General features: G+C 44.2%; 1 protein-coding gene across 3 annotated transcripts in view; it reads left to right on the top strand.

The window, feature by feature from the left end:
• Positions 1 to 777: 777 nt before the first annotated feature.
• C4H4orf17 (chromosome 4 C4orf17 homolog) overlaps positions 778 to 18935 on the top strand; it is a 32123-nt gene continuing 13965 nt past the window's right edge. Inside the window, exons 1-2 of one of the 3 annotated variants that reach the window (XM_025189977.3) lie at positions 778 to 928; positions 13982 to 14214. In XM_025189977.3, the coding sequence (XP_025045762.3) occupies positions 14061 to 14214 (154 nt within the window). In that variant the 5' untranslated portion in view covers positions 778 to 928; positions 13982 to 14060. The other 2 variants (XM_025189975.3, XM_025189976.3) reach the window with 2 other exon arrangements.

Below are 18935 nucleotides of genomic sequence, written 5' to 3'. Positions count from 1 at the left end.
GGTAATACCTGGGAAGCCAGCACTACTATCCTTATCTATTTCCATGTGTTCTTCCCGTCTCAGTTTATATACCTGCCAACTATTAAAAATTCAACATTTGATACAATAATGCAATTTGCAGTATTACTTTATACTCAAAGCAGAAACAAAACTCTACAATTAACTCAAATATTGTGCATACTACGTAAGCTTTAAGGGGTCACCATTATAACCTTTTTGTAGATTTAACATGGCTCTAGCTTTGTTTGCTGTATAACTGCTATTAGTAAATCATAGGTATGAAGAAGATGGAAAGACCTGGAAGAAGAATTCACCTCCAAGACACAGCCTAAGAACAAAGATGTCAAGACTCCTTTGCGCGACTATGACGTCGCAACCAGAATTCAGAGGAAACTGACCTTGCCTGGCCAACAGGGGAAGTTCACCTGCCTTTATCAGAACTAGTGAGCACATCACTATCTGGTTAGCATGTGGATTCTGCTTTGGTTCATAATTGCTAATAAATACCGAGAAAGGATATGACTATGTACATCTCTTTCAGCTCCTGTAGGTTACACCCTGAGCCCTAGGAACTGAGTAAGGGGTATTTAAATTAACAGAGTTGCACCTTGAACGCCAGGAATTAGGTAAAGTTGTGCATCCCTAGAGTGTGAAAGTGGCAAAGAATTTTGTGCAGGTAATATTAGTTGACGCTCCTTTAAGGCTGCTTTGATCTCTCATAAGTACAATGCATCACAATGGTTGAGCCTGGAGATCCCAAATGTATGGCCCTTTGTGGTCAGTTCTGTATCCAGCAGAAGAGACATCTTGTGGCCTACAACAGATTAATAAAGGTGGTTCTGATAGCCATTGCCATCTGGAAGTCTAGCAGCAAAAAAAGAGTCAAACTCTGCGGTTGAGAGGACTATGAAAACTTCTGGAATCAAAGGTTTCCGACATTTTCTCAGTGAAGTTTAAGAAGATTTGCAGTCATATGTTAAGTACAGTAGTTAAGGAAACCAAAGAAACTGTGTGTGTGTGTGTGTGTGTGTGTGTGTAAGAGAGAGAGAGCACATGTGCAAGGTATTCACGTGCAAGGTATTTCTGGAGACAGCCCAGGTAATAATCAGTCACCACCTCCCATTATAGCAATCCATTTCCTATAGACCCATGGTGTCCAACCAGTTCTGAAGCAGTAGCTACTGCTATAGCAAACTAGCCACACTCAGTCAGCCAAATAGCCACACATGGCTAGTGGCTATTGTGTTGGACACCACAGTTCTAGACACTCTGATAATAAGTATATTCCAGATGCCAATCCCATGACTATATTTAAATGCCTAACTGGCCAAGTCCTGAAAATGTTTTATACTTGATCACCCACATTAATCTCACCTGGTGTTTGTCACATTTTTATGTCTAACAATTTAGATTCTACAAAGACAACTTGTTGAAAACTAACTGTGTGGATATGTCACCTGTGCTCCAATCTTCACTAGTGGATCTCTGGTTTTCTATGTTCCCAAAAATACTCTTTGCATGCACATCATGAAATCACAAGGATTTGAAAATGTATCCCCAAGGTAGTGCTATGCATCACAATACATTGTGTTCCCACTCTCCCAAGAAATCAGCTAATTCTGACTCAGTAATGGGGTATGTCATTTCCCCTCCCCATGGAAAATAGATACCTACTATATATTTGAAAAAGTTTGTGCATCTCTTTGTTCAAGAACTACTCCTAAACAGTAAGAGCTAGGACCACCAAATGTGGTATGCAGCTTCCGCTCATAACTTAAAGCAAGGTCAGGGTTTGGTTGTGCCAGGATAATAGGATGTACATGGAATGTGATTGTTTCTCATCAAATGGAAAGTGTGATAGTAGGGACAGTTATATTCATGAATGGGGAGCAGCCGGCAAGTGAGCTGCACCTCCCTGGGCAACCCCCACACCTGCCAACCCCCAGCCCTGAGCTCCTTCTCACTCCCCAACCCTGACTCTTGTACCCCCACACTCCCAGCCCTGAAGGACCTGGGAACACCAGGTAAGTCTTCTAGTAATTCTACACTAGAAAAAGGATTTCTGAGGCACAGTAGTTTTTCTCTCTGTTAATGGTAGGTACAGAATAACCACCAGGCTTCCTCCTTACTCATGGGACAGTTCAGCTGTGTGCCACGAGAAGATGTCATAAAATAAGCACAGAACACTAGAGAGAAAAGATTCTAGAACTCAGACTTTCAGCAGGTCATAGGACAGCTGTCTGCCTGTTACTCAGATGTTTAGAGTATCGTAACAATCAAAGAACCAGGAAGGATAGAAGAGCAAAAAGAGTAAGTGAAGTTTGAGAAGGTCAAGTCATATAAAAAAGGAGCTATTTATAAAAAAAAAAAAAAAAAGATTGTACTGTCCATTCAGTATTTAAACTAGAAAGGCAAAAATATCTAAGAGAAAAACTTCACCTACTGTAGAATAAGAAATGCTCTACTAACCTACCATTCCACTGGAAAAGCCATCCTCTTGCAAGATTTTGCTTGGCAGGTATTTTGAATGTCTTCATATTAAACCATTTTAGAACGTTTCAGATGTAGATGGGCAAGTGTTTAATACAGTCACCTTTTAAAAAATATCACTGACAAGCAGTATTCCCTGTAAAATGAGTGCTTGGGTGGTCACCTGCTAGAGATTCAAATGCCACCCAGCTGATTAGCAGAGTAGTCACAGCCTCTCACAACTGGCAACATGCATTTCTCTTGGTGCATGCACATGCCTTAGTGCACATAAAATTTATGGCAGAGCTCTGGTCCCCCTGGATCCTGCGCTTCCTGGCGGATGTTTAGTATACCGCAGAGGCTTGCGGCAACCCTCCCACTACCTCTTGCTTCTCTCAGAGGTGAGGGATCCCTGCTTCATGAGTCATTTTCATCATAGGCAAGTCACTACTTTGAAAGGGAAAACCCTGCCAAAGTCCAAAGGTCCCTTTTTCCCCCCGGTGGTGGCTCACTATGCATGGGGAGGGTTGGGGGGAGTCCAGTCCCACCCACTTACTCAGAGTTCTGGCCCAGGGCCCTAGGTAGCAGCCACTAGTGGGGCTCCTTTCGACCCTTATTACCACAGAATACCGTATATTCCGGCGTACAAGACGACCTCTGATGTTAAAAAACATCCCCCAAAAATCGGGGGTCGTCTTGTACGCCGGATGCCCCGCCGCCGGAGCCCCTCCGCGGCTTTGAAAGCCTCGGGGGAAGCCGGCGGGGGGGCAGCCCATGCGCGCCTGGGATGCCCCCCCGCCGGCTTCCCCCGAGGCTTTCAAAGCCGCGGAGGGGCTCCGGCGGGGGGGCAGCCCATGCGCGCCTGGGATGCCCCGCCGCCGGCTTCCCCCGAGGCTTTCAAAGCCGCGGAGGGGCTCCGGCGGGGGGGCAGCCCATGCGCGCCTGGGATGCCCCGCCGCCGGCTTCCCCCGAGGCTTTCAAAGCCGCGGAGGGGCTCCGGCGGGGGGGCAGCCCATGCGCGCCTGGGATGCCCCGCCGCCGGCTTCCCCCGAGGCTTTCAAAGCCGCGGAGGGGCTCCGGCGGGGGGGCAGCCCATGCGCGCCTGGGATGCCCCGCCGCCGGCTTCCCCCGAGGCTTTCAAAGCCGCGGAGGGGCTCCGGCGGGGGGGCATCCCATGCGCGCCTGGGATGCCCCGCCGCCGGCTTCCCCCGAGGCTTTCAAAGCCGCGGAGGGGCTCCGGCGGGGGGGCAGCCCATGCGCGCCTGGGATGCCCCGCCGCCGGCTTCCCCCGAGGCTTTCAAAGCCGCGGAGGGGCTCCGGCGGGGGCGGGGGGTGGGGGGGGGCAGCCCAGGCGCTCCTGGCGGCTTTGCTCCCGGTGCCTCTGGTCTGCTGGGGACCATCTCCAGCAGACCAGGGACACCGGGAGCAAAGGAGGCGGAGGGGCGCTGGGGTATAAGATGAAACCCTATCTTTTAATTAAAAAGATAGGGGGTCGTCTTATACACCCAGTCGCCCTATACGCCGGAAAATACGGTAGTTGCCTCTCTCTGGGCCACTTCCCCAACCACTCCCACAGGCCCATTAGATGAGAACTTCTCCCAGTTGTAGACTTCAGTTTTTCTCCATCTTGTACTTCCTCTTTTCCGGTCTATCACTCCTCTCCTTCCTCCCTGCTTACCTGAGGGGAAACTGACTGCAAGTGTTCTATTCGTCTGCTGCCACAGGCCAGCTCTGAATGAGTCCCAGGTGGCTTTCTTAATTGCTTGGCCATAGTCTCTGGCAGCCTATCCAGGGAACAAGAACCTGCTCACCCAACTATCCGTATACCTGTCCTCCACCAAATTACTGCAGCCTGCTGCCTTTGGTCTGCCACAGCACATGGATGGAAAAAATTAGAGGGAACATTGCTGACAAGCTACAGATATCACAACACTTTCCCATAAAAACCTGTGTATCTGGATGTTAAGAGAGACAGCCAGATAAAAAATTACTATTGAAGTAAACACTATACAGATGTATCCACTCCCTATGGGTACATCTACACAGCAGCACTATTTCTGAATAACTGACAAAATAGCACGTGTTTTCACTATCAGCCTTTATTTCAAAATAATGTCACGCTGGAGGACTTCTTACTCCGACTCCTGTAACCCTCATTTCATGAGGAGTAAGGGAAGTTGAAGGAAGAGTGTTCTTCCTTCGACTTCCCACTGTGTAGACAGTGCCAAAAGCTGGAGTAACCTTATTCAGACTTCAGCTATGTAATTGACATAGCTGACATTGCGAAGCTTAATTCGACTTTAGCCCTGTGTGGACATACCTTAGGCTTGCCAACTCTCCCAGCCAGATGGACCAGATGCTATTTGCAGCAATGGTGTCCCATCTGGGAGAGTTGGCAACCCTACTACCCACATCCCCCGGTTCTTTCTCTAGACAAAGCTAGAATTGTTAAGCATTATAAAATGTAATGATAAGCAAGAAAGTTTGCAAATATTATTTATGTAGCATACTGGGAAGATTTTAAATAACTGAAGACGTGATCTTAGGCTTTTTTTGGGAGGCGGGAAGGTGGTCTTTTGTTTGCCTCTTTAAAAGAAAAAAAATATTAAATGAGATCAAAATCCCTTACATGATCTTATTACATTGTTAGACAACACTGTTTGATCTCTTTTCCCTAAAAGAAATAGACATAAAACATTACCAAAAATTATAGAAGAGGGATGATGAAAATAAACTTGGGAAAAGCAGGTACATTTCAGACAAGTGATTTTATGGATTTTGTAAAAAGGATTTGAAGATATAGACATGAAAGATTGTATAATTACTAATATACATTATATATACACACACACACACACACACACACACACACACACACACAAACAATATATATATATATATATATATATATATATAAAATGAGAGAGAGAGAGAGAGAGAGAGAGAGAGCGCGAGCGCCCCCTTTGGAAAGTAATGCTCTTATAAAGCTTTTGGATTAAAAAAAGTCTATATCCCGAAGTCATATTTTGACATTAACAAAACAAGATATTTTCATAATGTATATGTTCCCCCCCTCTAGATTACCAGGAATTCATTATCTAAAATGATCAATACACTCTAGAAATCAAATATTTTGTTTTTTCTAAATTACAACAAAGAGGAATTTGAATAGATTATTTACTTTCTAATAAGAGATGAAAGACTTTTACACTCCTGGAGCAGAGTAGGATGACAATTACAGGCAGTCCCCGAGTTACGTGGATCCGACATTTCGGATCTGCACTTACCAATGGGGGTCTCTCACCCCGGAGCTCGCAGGCAGCGGGACCGCCCAGAGAGCAGCGGTCCTGCCACCTTGACCTCCGGGGCGAGAAAAGCTGCTCCAGGTGCCCCTGGTCTGCTGGGGACCGTCTCCAGCAGACCAGGGACACCTGGAGCAAAGCCGGGAGGCAGAGGGGTCCCGCGCCGCCACTGCCGCTTTGCTCCCCGTGTCCCTGGTCTGCTGGGGGGGGGGGGGGGAGGCGCGCAGACCAGGGAGACGTGGAGCAAAGCCCCGGGCCTGTGGTAGAGCAGGTGGGGCATTGCTGGTTGGTCCCACAGTACCGCTTCTTGGCGCTACTGGACCAACCCGGCAGCACCTCAGCACCAGGAGTCCTGATTCAGCCGCTGCTGATCAGTTTCAGCAGTGTCTGAATCAGGACACCTGGGGCAGAGCAGCTGGGGTGCTGCTGGGTTGGTCCAGTAGCGCCGAGGAGCGGCGGTGCTACTGGACCAACCCAGCAGCACCCCAGCTGCTCTGCCCCAGGCGTCCCCAAGTCAGCCGCTGCTGAAACTGACCAGTGGCTGACTACAGGAAGTCCCTGCCCCAGGCTTCCTGGAATCAGCCGCTGATCAGTTTCAGCAGCAGCTGACTTGGGGATGCCTGGGGTTCTTAAGTTGAATCAGTATGTAAGTCAGAACTGGCATCCAGATTCAGCCGCTGTTGAAACTGATCAGTTTCAGCAGCAACTGAATCTGGATGCCAGTTCCGACTTACATACAGATTCAACTTAAGAACAAACCTACAGTCCCTATCTTGTACGTAACCCGAGGACTGCCTGTATGAAGCTTATATTGTTTATTTAAACTGGGAGGAGAAAGCCATAAATAGGCACTTTTATAGCTCTAATGACTACTGTTCTATCTGGTAACATAGTATCTAATGATCTCATTTTCAAATATGTAGAACAATTAATTTTTCTGCTGCCCTATTTTGTTATATGATTGCTCTTAAAATCTGAGGAGTTGAAAATTTGCATGACACTATTTTAATATAGCCATTTGGAAGAGGTTATTGTTGTTACAGTAATCTTGTTCCCTTCTTGATAAAAACGCTATTAGATAAAAATATGCTTGGATGGATTGTATTTCAGTTCAAAAGCATCTTCTCTGTGGATTAGTATGTACTGAAGACAGAAAAATGCACCATAAGGAATGCATATTAGTATTTTCTTGTTCTTTTGGCAAAGAATTCAGTCACTACATCTCATAATACTAAAGGGGGAGAGGAAAACTAGACTTGCTAACCATTTCTAGCTCTGGAAAAACGACATACCACATTAAGTACATGTGTAATTCTGTGTGTTAATCTCAGGATTCAGAGTGAATTTTTTCTTCCTGGGAATATACACACTGGTAAACCCCTAGGCTGCTTTGATTTGGTGCAATGCTGCTAAATATGCCATAGCACAATTTTTCTGCAGCTGGATTGTCTTTTTTAAGTCTTTACACAGACATTAGCATCAAATCATACACTAAGACCGGGGAAGGTCATTTTAAGGAATGCAATTCTAGCATCAATTTTCATGCAAGTGAGATATGGCTTCAGTATAGTAAGTTCTGCATCACAGATGATCACAGTGCTGAACAGAGGCTACAGCTTCATATTTTAAATGGTAAATTGGAGGGAAAGCATTTTTTAAAAAACTAGTGTGCAGATTTATAATTTTTGCAAGAAACAAATGCATACGGTCTACTTATCTCATTTAAATCAGGAGTAAATTTGTGCAATTACAACAGTTAAAAGATTAGAAAATTAGGCCCATTAAAAGATTTGAGTGTGAATCTCAACAGTTGGCAATCATGCCAACAGATGCCTATATGAAAAATCAGATCTAACATTTTAAGTAATATTATAATTAATTGAGTTTAGCCAGGGAGAAATAATCTGGATGTGCAGCTAAATGTTAATTCACAGATAATGGAATAAAATCTAGTATTTTCTTGATTACTTTCCTTTTTCCCTTCCTCTTTCTGATTTTCAGTTATTTCTCTCTTTCACTTACTGGTTGTGGTCTCTGAGGTATTTTAGATGATCTTAGACATTTTACATGAAGAAAAATGCTACTGAACCATTCCTTAAAATGGTCTCTGCCTTGCATAATTTAGAAACATTTCTGTCCTTCCTAGTATACCAACCTGGTTGTTCATATCAGCTGGGTCAGTAAGATAACAGCCCCTAGATCTGTTTGTCTAGATATGGGATATCATTACAGAAGACCTTCGACTCTGGAATTCATTTTACCTTGTTATCAGACAGCGCCCTGAGTTCGTTGACCTTCTGAGCATTTTGCAAAATCTATTCATTCACTCATGCTTTCCCCAAGGGGACAGGGGAGTATAGGAGAGCAACATTTCAATAGAGGGCTCCCTCAAAAGTATTTTTCCTTAATTCATGATACATGTGAACAGGCCCAACGATGGGAGGGGATGAGGAGGGAGGGCATAAGGGGACAACTGCTCCAGGGCCTGGTGATTCTAAAAGGCCTTGAGCTCCTGGCCATTGCTGCGATAGGCCTGGGCCCTTTAGGATCCCTGCGGGAGCACCGCCCAGCTCTGAGGGCTGGCAGAGGAAGTAGGAGGAAGAGGGACGCTGCACCATCTTGGCAGCTCTGTACTAGCCCCTCCTCCACCCCTCAAGGCTTCTATGATGAGGTAACTGGCTCGGTGGACATGGGAAAGTCACTGGATGTTATATACCTTGATTTTACCAAGACTTTTGATACGGTCTCCCACAATATTCTTGCCAGCAAGTAAAGGGAATGTGGATTGGATAAATGGACGGTAAGATGGATAGAAAGATGGCTAGAAGGCCGGGCCCAGCGGGTAGTGATCAATGGCTCGATGTCAGGATGGCAGTCGGTTTCTAGTGGAGTGCCCCAGGGTTCGGTTCTAGGACCGGTTTTGCTGAGGGAGTTGGGTCTGTTTAGTCTGGAGAAGCGAAGAGTGAGGGGGGGATATGATAGAAGCCTTCAACTTCCTGAAGGGAGGTTCCAAAGAGGATGGGGAGAGGCTGTTCTCAGTAGTGACAGATGTCAGAACAAGGAGCAATGGTCTCAAGTTATGGTGGGATAGGTCGAGGTTGGATATTAGGAAAAACTATTTCACTAGGAGGGTAGTGAAGCACTGGAATGGGTTACCTAGGGAAGTAGTGGAGGCTCCATCCCTAGAGGTGTTTAAGTCCCGGCTTGACAAAGCCCTGGCCGGGTTGATTTAGATGGGATTGGTCCTGCATAGAGCAGGGGGTTGGACTTGATGACCTTCTGATGTCTCTTCCAGTTCTATGATAAGGGGATGGTTTGAGAACATGATCTTGGTAACTAATTGACCATTCATTATCAGTGGGAAATAGGTCAATGGAGGGATGATAGGAGTTACTATAGAGAACTTTCTGGGTGTCTGGCTGGTGAGTCTTGCCCACATGCTCAGGGTTTAGCTGATCACCATATTTGGGGTCGGGAAGGAATTTTCCTCCAGGGTAGATTGGCAGAGACCCTGGAGGTTTTTCGCCTTCCTCTGTAGCATGGGGCACAGATCACAGCTGGGGGATTCTTTGCATTTTGGGGCCTTCAAAGTATTTGAAGGCCCCAATATCTGAGACATAGATGAGAGGATTATTCTAAGAGGGGTGGGTGAGATTCTGTGGCCTGCACTGTGCAGGGGGTCAGACTAGATGATCATAATGGTCCCTTCTGACCTTAAAGTCTACGAGTCTATGAGAAGGCCTTGCCCCTTCCAGGAGCACAGAGCCGGGCCACCCCACATTGCCCAGGGGCCTGGCAATCCTATTAGTTCCCCTTCATGTGAAATTTCCAGGGAAAGCATTCACCCCTCCAAAGCAACCAAGTACATGTATTTCCCCCACTCCACATAAAAATGCCCCATTGGTTTCATACTCTCCCTGTTCTCAAACAATCCACCATGCAGACACTAGGGATGTGAATAGTTAATCAGCTAATCAGTAAGTCTCATCCATAACAGATGAGGCTTACCAGTTCCAGTTAACCAGTAGGAGCTGGAGCAGCTCCACACTTGCCACAGACAGGGGGCTGCTCCTGTCCTGAGGGGCCTGCTGTGGGCAGGGGGGCTGCACTAGCCCCATTGGGCTGGAATGGCTTCCTTGCTCACCCCCTTTAATTGGTTAACCAACTAAACAGAATTTTACATCCCTAGCAGACAGTAGTTCTTGACTCATCATACTCATTCCAGAGTAAGAGTGTGTCTACCCAGGGAAGTACCTGGTATAATTATAGTGATATAATTTCCTTTATTAGGCAGAGAGGAACAAGAGATTTCAGGGCTAATCTGCAACTTCAGAAAATCTAAATTTAGTGCACCGTAACTACTTAACAGTAGATTTTAACACTATTTTAATGTTATAAGGAATACATTTTCAGTCATCTTAGAGCTGTCCTATAGAATATTTTTTTAAGATAGGATTGCAAAAAAGATAGAAGTTTTCACTTTGATGCAGAATGCATCATGGGTTTGGAAACTTTTCCTAGCAATCAAATCAGAGTGATCAATTTAACTTCAGTGAAGTTTAACAGTGAGGGCTATTGAAATGAAACTAGTAGTACACAACAGAGGGCCCAGTTTAATTCCAACTTAATAGAGCTGGCTCTGGCACCCGTTAAGACTAATGCAGTAAGCAATAAATATCCTTCTGACCAAAGCATTCTCTTTATAGTGGTTTAAAAATAACAAGAAAATGCTAAATTCCTTTGGATTTAACATTGATACTTGTCATGCAACTTCCTCCTTATGGGAGTTCTATTTTAATTGATTGTCATGACAGTCCTAGATAGTTAGCTAGGCAAGGCAAGCGACTGGTGCTATCTTTGGGCTAGATAAAGGATGACGGTGTTCAGATTGTTACAGCACAGTTTTCATCTATTAAATATTGAAAAAACCTTGCTCTGGTGAATGCCAGCATCACCTGCATTGCACAGGAAATGTACGAAACTAGAATCACAGAAAGTGCTAGCCATACTCACTGGAACTGATCAGATCACTGTGTAAATGAACTGAGGTGAAGTTTATTCAGTTTCATCCTCTGTAATAATTTCTCTGGAATATGGATTGTGGGGTACACAGGCACTGACTGGTCCTGAAGTTTCCCTTTCCCCTCAACTCATCACTAGCTGTCAGGGGAGTGCTCATTCAGACCTTGCTTACAAATCAATTTGGAACAATTAGGTTGGCCAACATCACCAAAATGAATGTGCTGACACGGTCATAAAAACCAACAGCTGTGTGAGGAAGCTAGTCTTTGTTCATTCTTCTCAAACTCCTTATGCATTTTCAGGTACAAGTGTTTTACCACATACTGTATATACTTTAAAAGTGTGTATTAATATTTCATTTCAAATTTCCAACTGAGTGAACTGGCAATATTGCATGTAACTAGCTTAGTTAACCACTGAGGGAGTGATGGGGAAATTCATGAGGACTGTGGGGGAAATCCTTAGCCAATTTGTGGTTCCTCTGAGCTCACCCATCTCTGCACTTAAGTTTGTGAACATTTTGTGGTAGGGACTGAGCCTTTTCATACATCTGGAAAATACCTCCTCCTCTGTGGGTATTCCTATAAATAAATACTTGTTGAAAGCAATGGGCTTTGTGAGAAGACTCACAGGTAAAGAGCCCATTTACATTGGTACTTTTAAGTAAAAATCTTAATCCCTCCTTGAGGCATTTTGTTTAAAATATAATTCTTGTGAATATCTTGCAGGAAACCCACCTTCTACTGTGCTAATCAGGATTAGTAATAAACAAAGCAAGTTCATAATCTATAGATGTGAGCAGCGGGTTTTGGTTTACTTATCCAGTTAGCTGCTGACTAATTGGCAGGAGTGACAGGTTATGCCAAGCTCTAATTAGGAAAGCACATTGTTCTCTGGGAAATTGCACACTTTTGACTAGCAAAGCCACTGTACGATGCTGCCTGGCTTCCACTGTCCGGGAAATAACCAGTGACACACCCAGGATTTACAAGCACTTTCTTCAGGGTGCCACTCATTGGTGGGACCACTAGCGCCCCCCCCCCCCAACACACACACACACACACACACACACACACACACACACACACACACAAAAAACTGTTCCACAAAAACCCAACATCAAATCAGTTCCCCAGACCCAGAAGCTTTCTTGCTAAACTCTCCCTGAGAGCTCTTACCCAGTCCTTCATGTGCTCGTCTTGCCACAAAACCCAGCCTGTTTCCTCCAGCTCCCCCTCTGATCGTGCTCTGTTAGCCTTTTCAGCAATCAGGTGCTCATTAGGCAACAAAACCGAATGCAACTGACATTGAAAATCCCCTCTATCTAGCATAAAGGGGCTCTGTCTCAGAACAAACCTGGCTGGCTCTAGGCTCCCAGGGGTGGGCCGCTCCATTACAGCCACACTGGCAGTACATAGTCTTTACAAACAGGAGTTTTCTGTAAAGACTACTCTACCTAGGACCTCTGAATTACAGTTCTCTCTTAAATCAAAGTTGAGGAAGTGGAAAGATACAACCACCAGCATTCCGTATGTACTCTTCTGGATATTGAAGTACAGACATGATGGGAAATGCAGATAACCCACAATGGGTAACAGTTTATTGATAGCCTCCCATCATACGATTAACCCTGTAACACATAAAAGCTAGGAATAAAGGAAAAGAATTAAATAGGCATGATGTTTCCAGAGATACCTCAAATCTGAAATCAGTTGGTGAGGCTGTTATGGCTGATTTCTGGCATAAGAGCTTTCATCTTTTCTTATGACTTTTCAATGTCATATAAAATTACTTGGAAATCTTAAAAAAAAAGTGGGGATCATCCAGGCAATTATGACTGAGTAGGAAAAACGCCCATGTTTTACTCCTCTGACAACGTGGGGGGGGGGGGGGGGGGGGAAGGGAGGGGGGGAGAAACACAGAAAAACAGAGACCAGAAGGAAAAAATAATTATTTTTAATACATATTGGAAGAGGTATAAGTGAGAAAGCTTTTAAGGTATAAATATAGAGATGGTATAAAGCAACTCAAATATTCTTAGGATGCGCAATTAGTGCTGGTGGTCCCAAATATATCCCAGGTGATAAATTCAAGTCTAAGAGGGGCAGCCAGTGGGAGAGTATTATAACAACATGGGAAAAGAAGAAAACAAACCCTAAAAGTAGTGAGTCATAAAAGTTATGTGAAGTTAATGGTGATGAGTCGTAAATGTATCTACCACACCGAGTTTCTGGCAACAGCACACTGTAGAATGGTATTTTACCATCTAGTCACAGTATCATCTAGTATTAATAAACACACCGAAACCCTCAGGAAATATAGGTTCTTTTTAACCTTTTCTTTATCCATTACTGCCTGCCTCTTACTTATAACACAATTCAATGACAATTCCAGTCTCCCAGGTCTGTCAGGATATGTCTACACTTGCAGCCTAATTAGAGCTAAGGCTGCAAATGTAGGCATTCAGAATTGCAAAACAAGCCCGGGATTTAAATATCCCGCGCTTGATGTGCATGTACCCGGCTGGTCGCCATTTTTGAAAGTTACAAGCCCGAACTAACTGCTCGCGTCTACACACAGCAGGGAAACTGGTGTTAAAAAAAAAAAAAAAAGCCTTATTCCGAACTACCTGTTATTCCTCCTGAAATGAGGTTTAACAGGTAGTTCGGAATAAGGCTTTATTTCAAACGCCCATTTCCCTGCCACGTGTAGACACGGGCAGTTAGTTCGGACTTGTAAGTTTCAAAAAGTGTCGACCGGCCGGGAACATGCAAATCAAGCCCGGGATATTTAAATCCCAGGCTTGATTTGCAATTCTGAATGCCTAAATTTGCAGCCTTAGCTCGAATTAGGCTGGAAGTGTAGACATACACTCATTTCTTCTTACTAACAGCTGTTGCTGTTTCTGCTCAGCTGTGTGCAGCAACGAAGAGATAACCATGTGGGCAGAGGTAGAAGAGCAGTTGAAGTCTGATTGGTGGTAATTGGCCAAAATAGTTCGACGACTATTATATCATCCTCTAGAAGTATAGCTTTAGTCTCTTACTGAATCTGTGCTTGCTGAAGGCTGCCTCAGAATGAATACTGGGGAAACAGTAATGAAACATAAAACAGTTACAAGAAAAATAAGTAGCCATTAGTGTTCTGCTCTCTTCATGACCATGAATATTGTTATGCTGTACTTCTAGCATTTCGCTACTGCTGCTGAGACCGTGTCAGGATCTGCTACCCCAAGAGTTACTGTGGGGAGACTAGTGAAGTTACATCATGAATATCAATTTCAAACAACAACCTGAGCCTGAGTTCAAATGCAAAGAAATAACACAGAGAAGTCCGAGTGATTCTCCTTTTGGAAGAACCGGTGGAACTTATTTTCTCTCCAGACACATCCCACATCCCAGGACAGTCTGCCATATTCAAGGTAAAGCATCCTTCTAGAAACACATCTCTAGGCAGCAACATCCAGCCTTTCTCCTGGAAAGAAATGTAGGTGTTTTATGTCTTTCTTCAAAAAATTACTCTGCATCACACATGAAAAATCCTTCATGTGTGATGTTTGTTTGCTTCCTGTGTCACAACACCCTCCACCCTAAGTATCCCTCTCAAACATATCCAACTTGTGACTCTAGGTACCAGAATGAGAAAAAAGGAGATAGAAAGATAAGGAGATATTGAAGGAATAAAAGTCAGATCATCTAAAAAAATTCAGCCTAAGTTTGCAATTCTGGCATTTAGAATTTGACTCTGCAATTGGAATTTAATTAAATCTGTGGATAATAATTTGAGAGCCATGTGGAAACTTAATTCATTCTTCTATAGTAATCAAGAGACAATACAACTATCAGAAGTTAGTGTCTGTGTTATTTTTTAAAATAATTACAATCAAGAAGGTGGAGTGGTGTGACTTCAAATTAGAGGGGGTCAAAAATTTTCAGCAGAAATAAAATAATTAAAAAAAATATTGCAATGCTTCCCCACCTGCTTTTCTGAGCAGTTCCACTTTTAAACACACAGGGATCAATTTGTTCAATAAAAAGTGACATTTTTATATAATCCATTCTTCAAAGTTAGCCTTGTTTGGAGAGAGTCTGTCATCAATTAACAGCATACCAAACCACTGAACCCCAACTGACATTTTAACGCAGCTGCTTCAGTGTATAAAGTTAACTTACAACTTGGTAAAGTGGATGGAAGGAGAGATTTTCAAAGACCAGGAAAATGACAATTAGTTGCTGGTCTTCCTTTGTCCCTATTAATGCAAATCTGGCAGATCTTGAAGCCCAGTGAATGAGGCATGCCCCAATAACTGATGGGGTAAATGGGGTCCTTGAATAAATGAAACTTATAAGAACTGTTATGGCCTAACCATATGCAAAGACTAGTAAAGCACTGCTAATCCACTTACCGAACAAGGAAAGAGCAAGGGCAAGTTCCAGCCACCGTCATTGGTGGTAAGACGGAAATAAGAGGATGGAACTTTGTATTGAGCGCCAGGAAATTGCAACTCCAGGGGGCTCCAAGGTCGACCCTATGGGTTGGTTGCTGCTAGGGGAAAAAAAAAAATCTTCTGACTACAGTGCACATGAATGTGCACAATCTACATGAATAAGGACTCAAAAAAAGAACACCCCAGTTTTGCAATGAAGATACAAGAAAAATTACATGTACTGATATTCCTCTAGTGCCTTTTCCCAACCCTCCTACCCCCCACAAAACAGACATGTTCTCACACAACTGACTGGAAAACAATCTTAGGATATCTCAGCACAAAGAACCACAGGATATGCGCCCCAGAAATCTTAGACACACACACACACACAGTGGGATGCAGCACTTGTGAGGATGCAGTAAGTCAAGTCGGGCTTTGCAGTAGGGATGCTCAAACCCAGACTAGGACAACCTGTGGGCTAAGAAGCATATATCTACACTGAACAACAAACCTCCCCCAGCCTCCCTCCCCCAAAACGTGACAGCAAGTCTTAGAGTCCAGATCACAGGACTCAAGCATGTGCAATGGGGCTAAAAGTAACAGTGAGGCTATTTCCATTCTAGCTGGACCCTGGAGCTCTGAGACCCTCTCTCCTTCCTAGGTTTCAGAGGGTGGGCTCCAGCCTGAAAAGGAGCAGGAATGCCAGACTGCTTCCTTCAGCTGTTGACCTCCACATCCTGAAGATTGTATTCATTCCCTTAAGGCCATAGTAACACCACAATATCTCTACTGCTGCTTTGAGCCACACAGCACAAGCCTCATGAGCCCATCAGTTGACCCAGGCTCTGGGGCCATTGGATTTTTTTGGCAGCAGAGACATACCCTCACTGTGCAGTAAAGACATACTCTTTTTGAACATTCCATGCTAAAGCTCCATTCAGAGAACAAAAATTAAAGGCACTTCCTGTAAACAGACCTGCATATGCAAACTTAAGGGCCAATTTCTGTTCTCAGTTACACTAGTATAAATAGGGAGTTGATTCCAGTGTGTTTTCTAGAAGGCAAATTTACAGCAATGTAACTCACAGCAGAATTTGGGCCTCATTATTTCTCCTTACTATTCAAGCCTTACTATTCTCTCTGAAGAAGAAAACATTAGGAACAACTTCAGTTTTTAAAAATCGGTTACCATGTGTAAATGAGCAGGCAATAAATGTTAGCGGTGAACACCCACCAGTGATGTCAACATGGATTACTGTGGAACAAGATGAGATGTAGGTTCTGAAAAATCTTACCAAGGAAGCCTGTCTCCTCCCACATGGCACTTGGCACAGTCCTGCAGAACATAATGAGGAAAAGAACCCAACCTGTATACAACATGACCACCACCATGTCATAGCTACCAGCCACCACTTAAAGAACTCTTGCCCTTCCACAATAGCAGCTCTGTGTTTCAATGTAGTTTGAAATGCCAGCTCAGTGATCTAGAGAGATAGTGCTCTACACAGTCACTTGTGAGTCCTGGGTGTGATGAGCATTTCTACTCATTTCTTTCCTAAATCAGCAGATATGGGTAGAGAAGGAAGAACCCTTTGCCACTTAACAAATCCATAAAATGGCCCTCTCCAGCAAAACATGGGTCAAATCTGCCTTAAAATCCAGAGACAGCTGTTTCTGGGAGATGAGGGTGGGGACATTTACAATCCTTTTCTATTTCCTGGGCTCTGCAGGGAGTCCCTATTCACTCCCCCTCCTTCAGAAGTATAGTGATGGTCAATGGTCATGATGGAGGGTCCTGGGAAAGGGTGGCTGAGACCAATGGCTCTATCAGACTATCCAGTTTAGAATTAGTATAAAAATTCCCACCTTTGTGTAATGTCTATTGTGTACATACACTGTGTTGGTGATACTGGGGGCAGGGAGGCAGGAAGGGAATATAGCCACAGACAGCCAGATGCTGATTGCCAAAGGCATATTGTGAGTTATTAAGGAAAACAAAAACCAGTCTCTGATTGGTTATTAGAGAATCATTAAGATGAGAGGATGTAGGCCTGGAGGGAGTAATTATGGAGCACGTGGCTTATATACCTTTGGCAGGGAGGACAGAAGAGTGAAGCAGATCCAAACAGGCTTTGGAAGATACATCATAGATAACTATTTCTTATATCTGAGAATAGAGGCTTTTGAACAAATAAAAGGAACCTGACTATAATGTAAACCAGCCAAAGGCAGATTGAGTTGACCTATTTGTGCATGAATCTGTCCAGCTGTCCTGAGAATGATTCAAGAACATGAGTATCAGCCTCAAGGCAGACTTAAGAAGCAGGGCTCATATTCCAAATTGACTGAGTTCTATACTTAGATTTCACCAACCAACTATCAAGTGTGAGCTCCTCAAGTGCAGTAAACAGCCTTAACATGGAGTCACAGACGGGGGTATTCCAATCTATCTTGCTACCCAAATGGGCCTACTTTGTGCAAGATCACACAATATTTAGGTGACTCCCAGTTCCATGAATGCAGGAGTCAGTGCAGGGTTCCCCCTAGCACCAGCTCTGCAGCACCACCTGATGTCCTTTGCACGGATCAGAGGCAGCAGCACAAGGGGGTAGGGAGGTAGGGGAGGCTGCTGGGAAGCAGCCTCTGCCTGCAGCAGGCCCAGATTCACCATGGGAAGCAGCTTTACGGCAGTAGCCCCTATCCTTGGGGGGTCCAAGCCCCTGCGGATGGGGCTGCTGCTAGAGCAGCCTGTGTATGTAGCCATTCCAGGCTGCATCGCAGCAGCCTCCTCTGCCACTCTCCCCAACCCCTAGCAGCCTCTGTCCATGGGGAGCTCAGACACCTGAGGACAGGGGCTGCTGCCTTCCCATGCTGCAGTGCAGGATGGCAGGGCTGGATTGCACTGGCTGCCAGCCCCTCTTGCATGGACTATAGAATAATTGACTAACTTAAGAATTCATGCAGTTAGTCGACTACTGTATTACCTGCTCACATCCCAAGTTGCTAGCAGGGCTCAGTAGGAATCAGTACTAGGACTCACTCTATTTAACATTTTCATCAAGGATCTGAAGTAAATATAAAAATCACTCCTGATAATATTTGTGGGTGACAAAACATTGGAGGGACAGTCAATGGGGATAGTGCAGCCATACAGCAATCTAGTAATCAAATTTTCAGTGGTTACATATTTACCTTAAGCACATTTTAACAACCTTAGGCCCATTTTTTTTTTTAAAAGAGTGACAGTGATTGGAACAAAGCACTCAGATCAAAAGTTGATACCTTTCCGAAAAAATATGCTTTAACCAAACACAAGTTACATAGTTTAATGCAGGGAAAACCAGCCTATGGCCAATGAGATACAGGAGGTCAGGCTAGATGATCTAATGGCCCCTTCTTCCCCAAAACACACTGATTCTGCACAGGAATAAGTAGGACACACAAGTTCTTATAATAATTTTATGAAAGCGAAGCAAATTGGCCTGGTGGCATCTGAGAAAAAGTCTAGACTCATTATTTAGAAAGTCTTACACTTTAACTTTTGCATTCCTCAGCCACAGACAGCCTTAAATTGTTAGCTTTCTATTAACATATCTAGCTACTAATCTCAGTTAAGTAAACTTGAATTGCTCCTTTGAACAGCTGCCAGATGGGAAGAAATGAAAACAAGACATCAACAGCACTTGAGTAATAAATCATAGAATACTAGGACT

The sequence above is a fragment of the Pelodiscus sinensis genome, chromosome 4 (assembly GCF_052426305.1).
Source record: "Pelodiscus sinensis isolate ZL-2025 chromosome 4, ASM5242630v1, whole genome shotgun sequence".
In the NCBI taxonomy this organism is placed as follows: domain Eukaryota; kingdom Metazoa; phylum Chordata; order Testudines; family Trionychidae; genus Pelodiscus; species Pelodiscus sinensis.
Note: the sequence above shows the minus strand (reverse complement) of the source record. Positions and strands in the feature narration are given on the sequence as shown.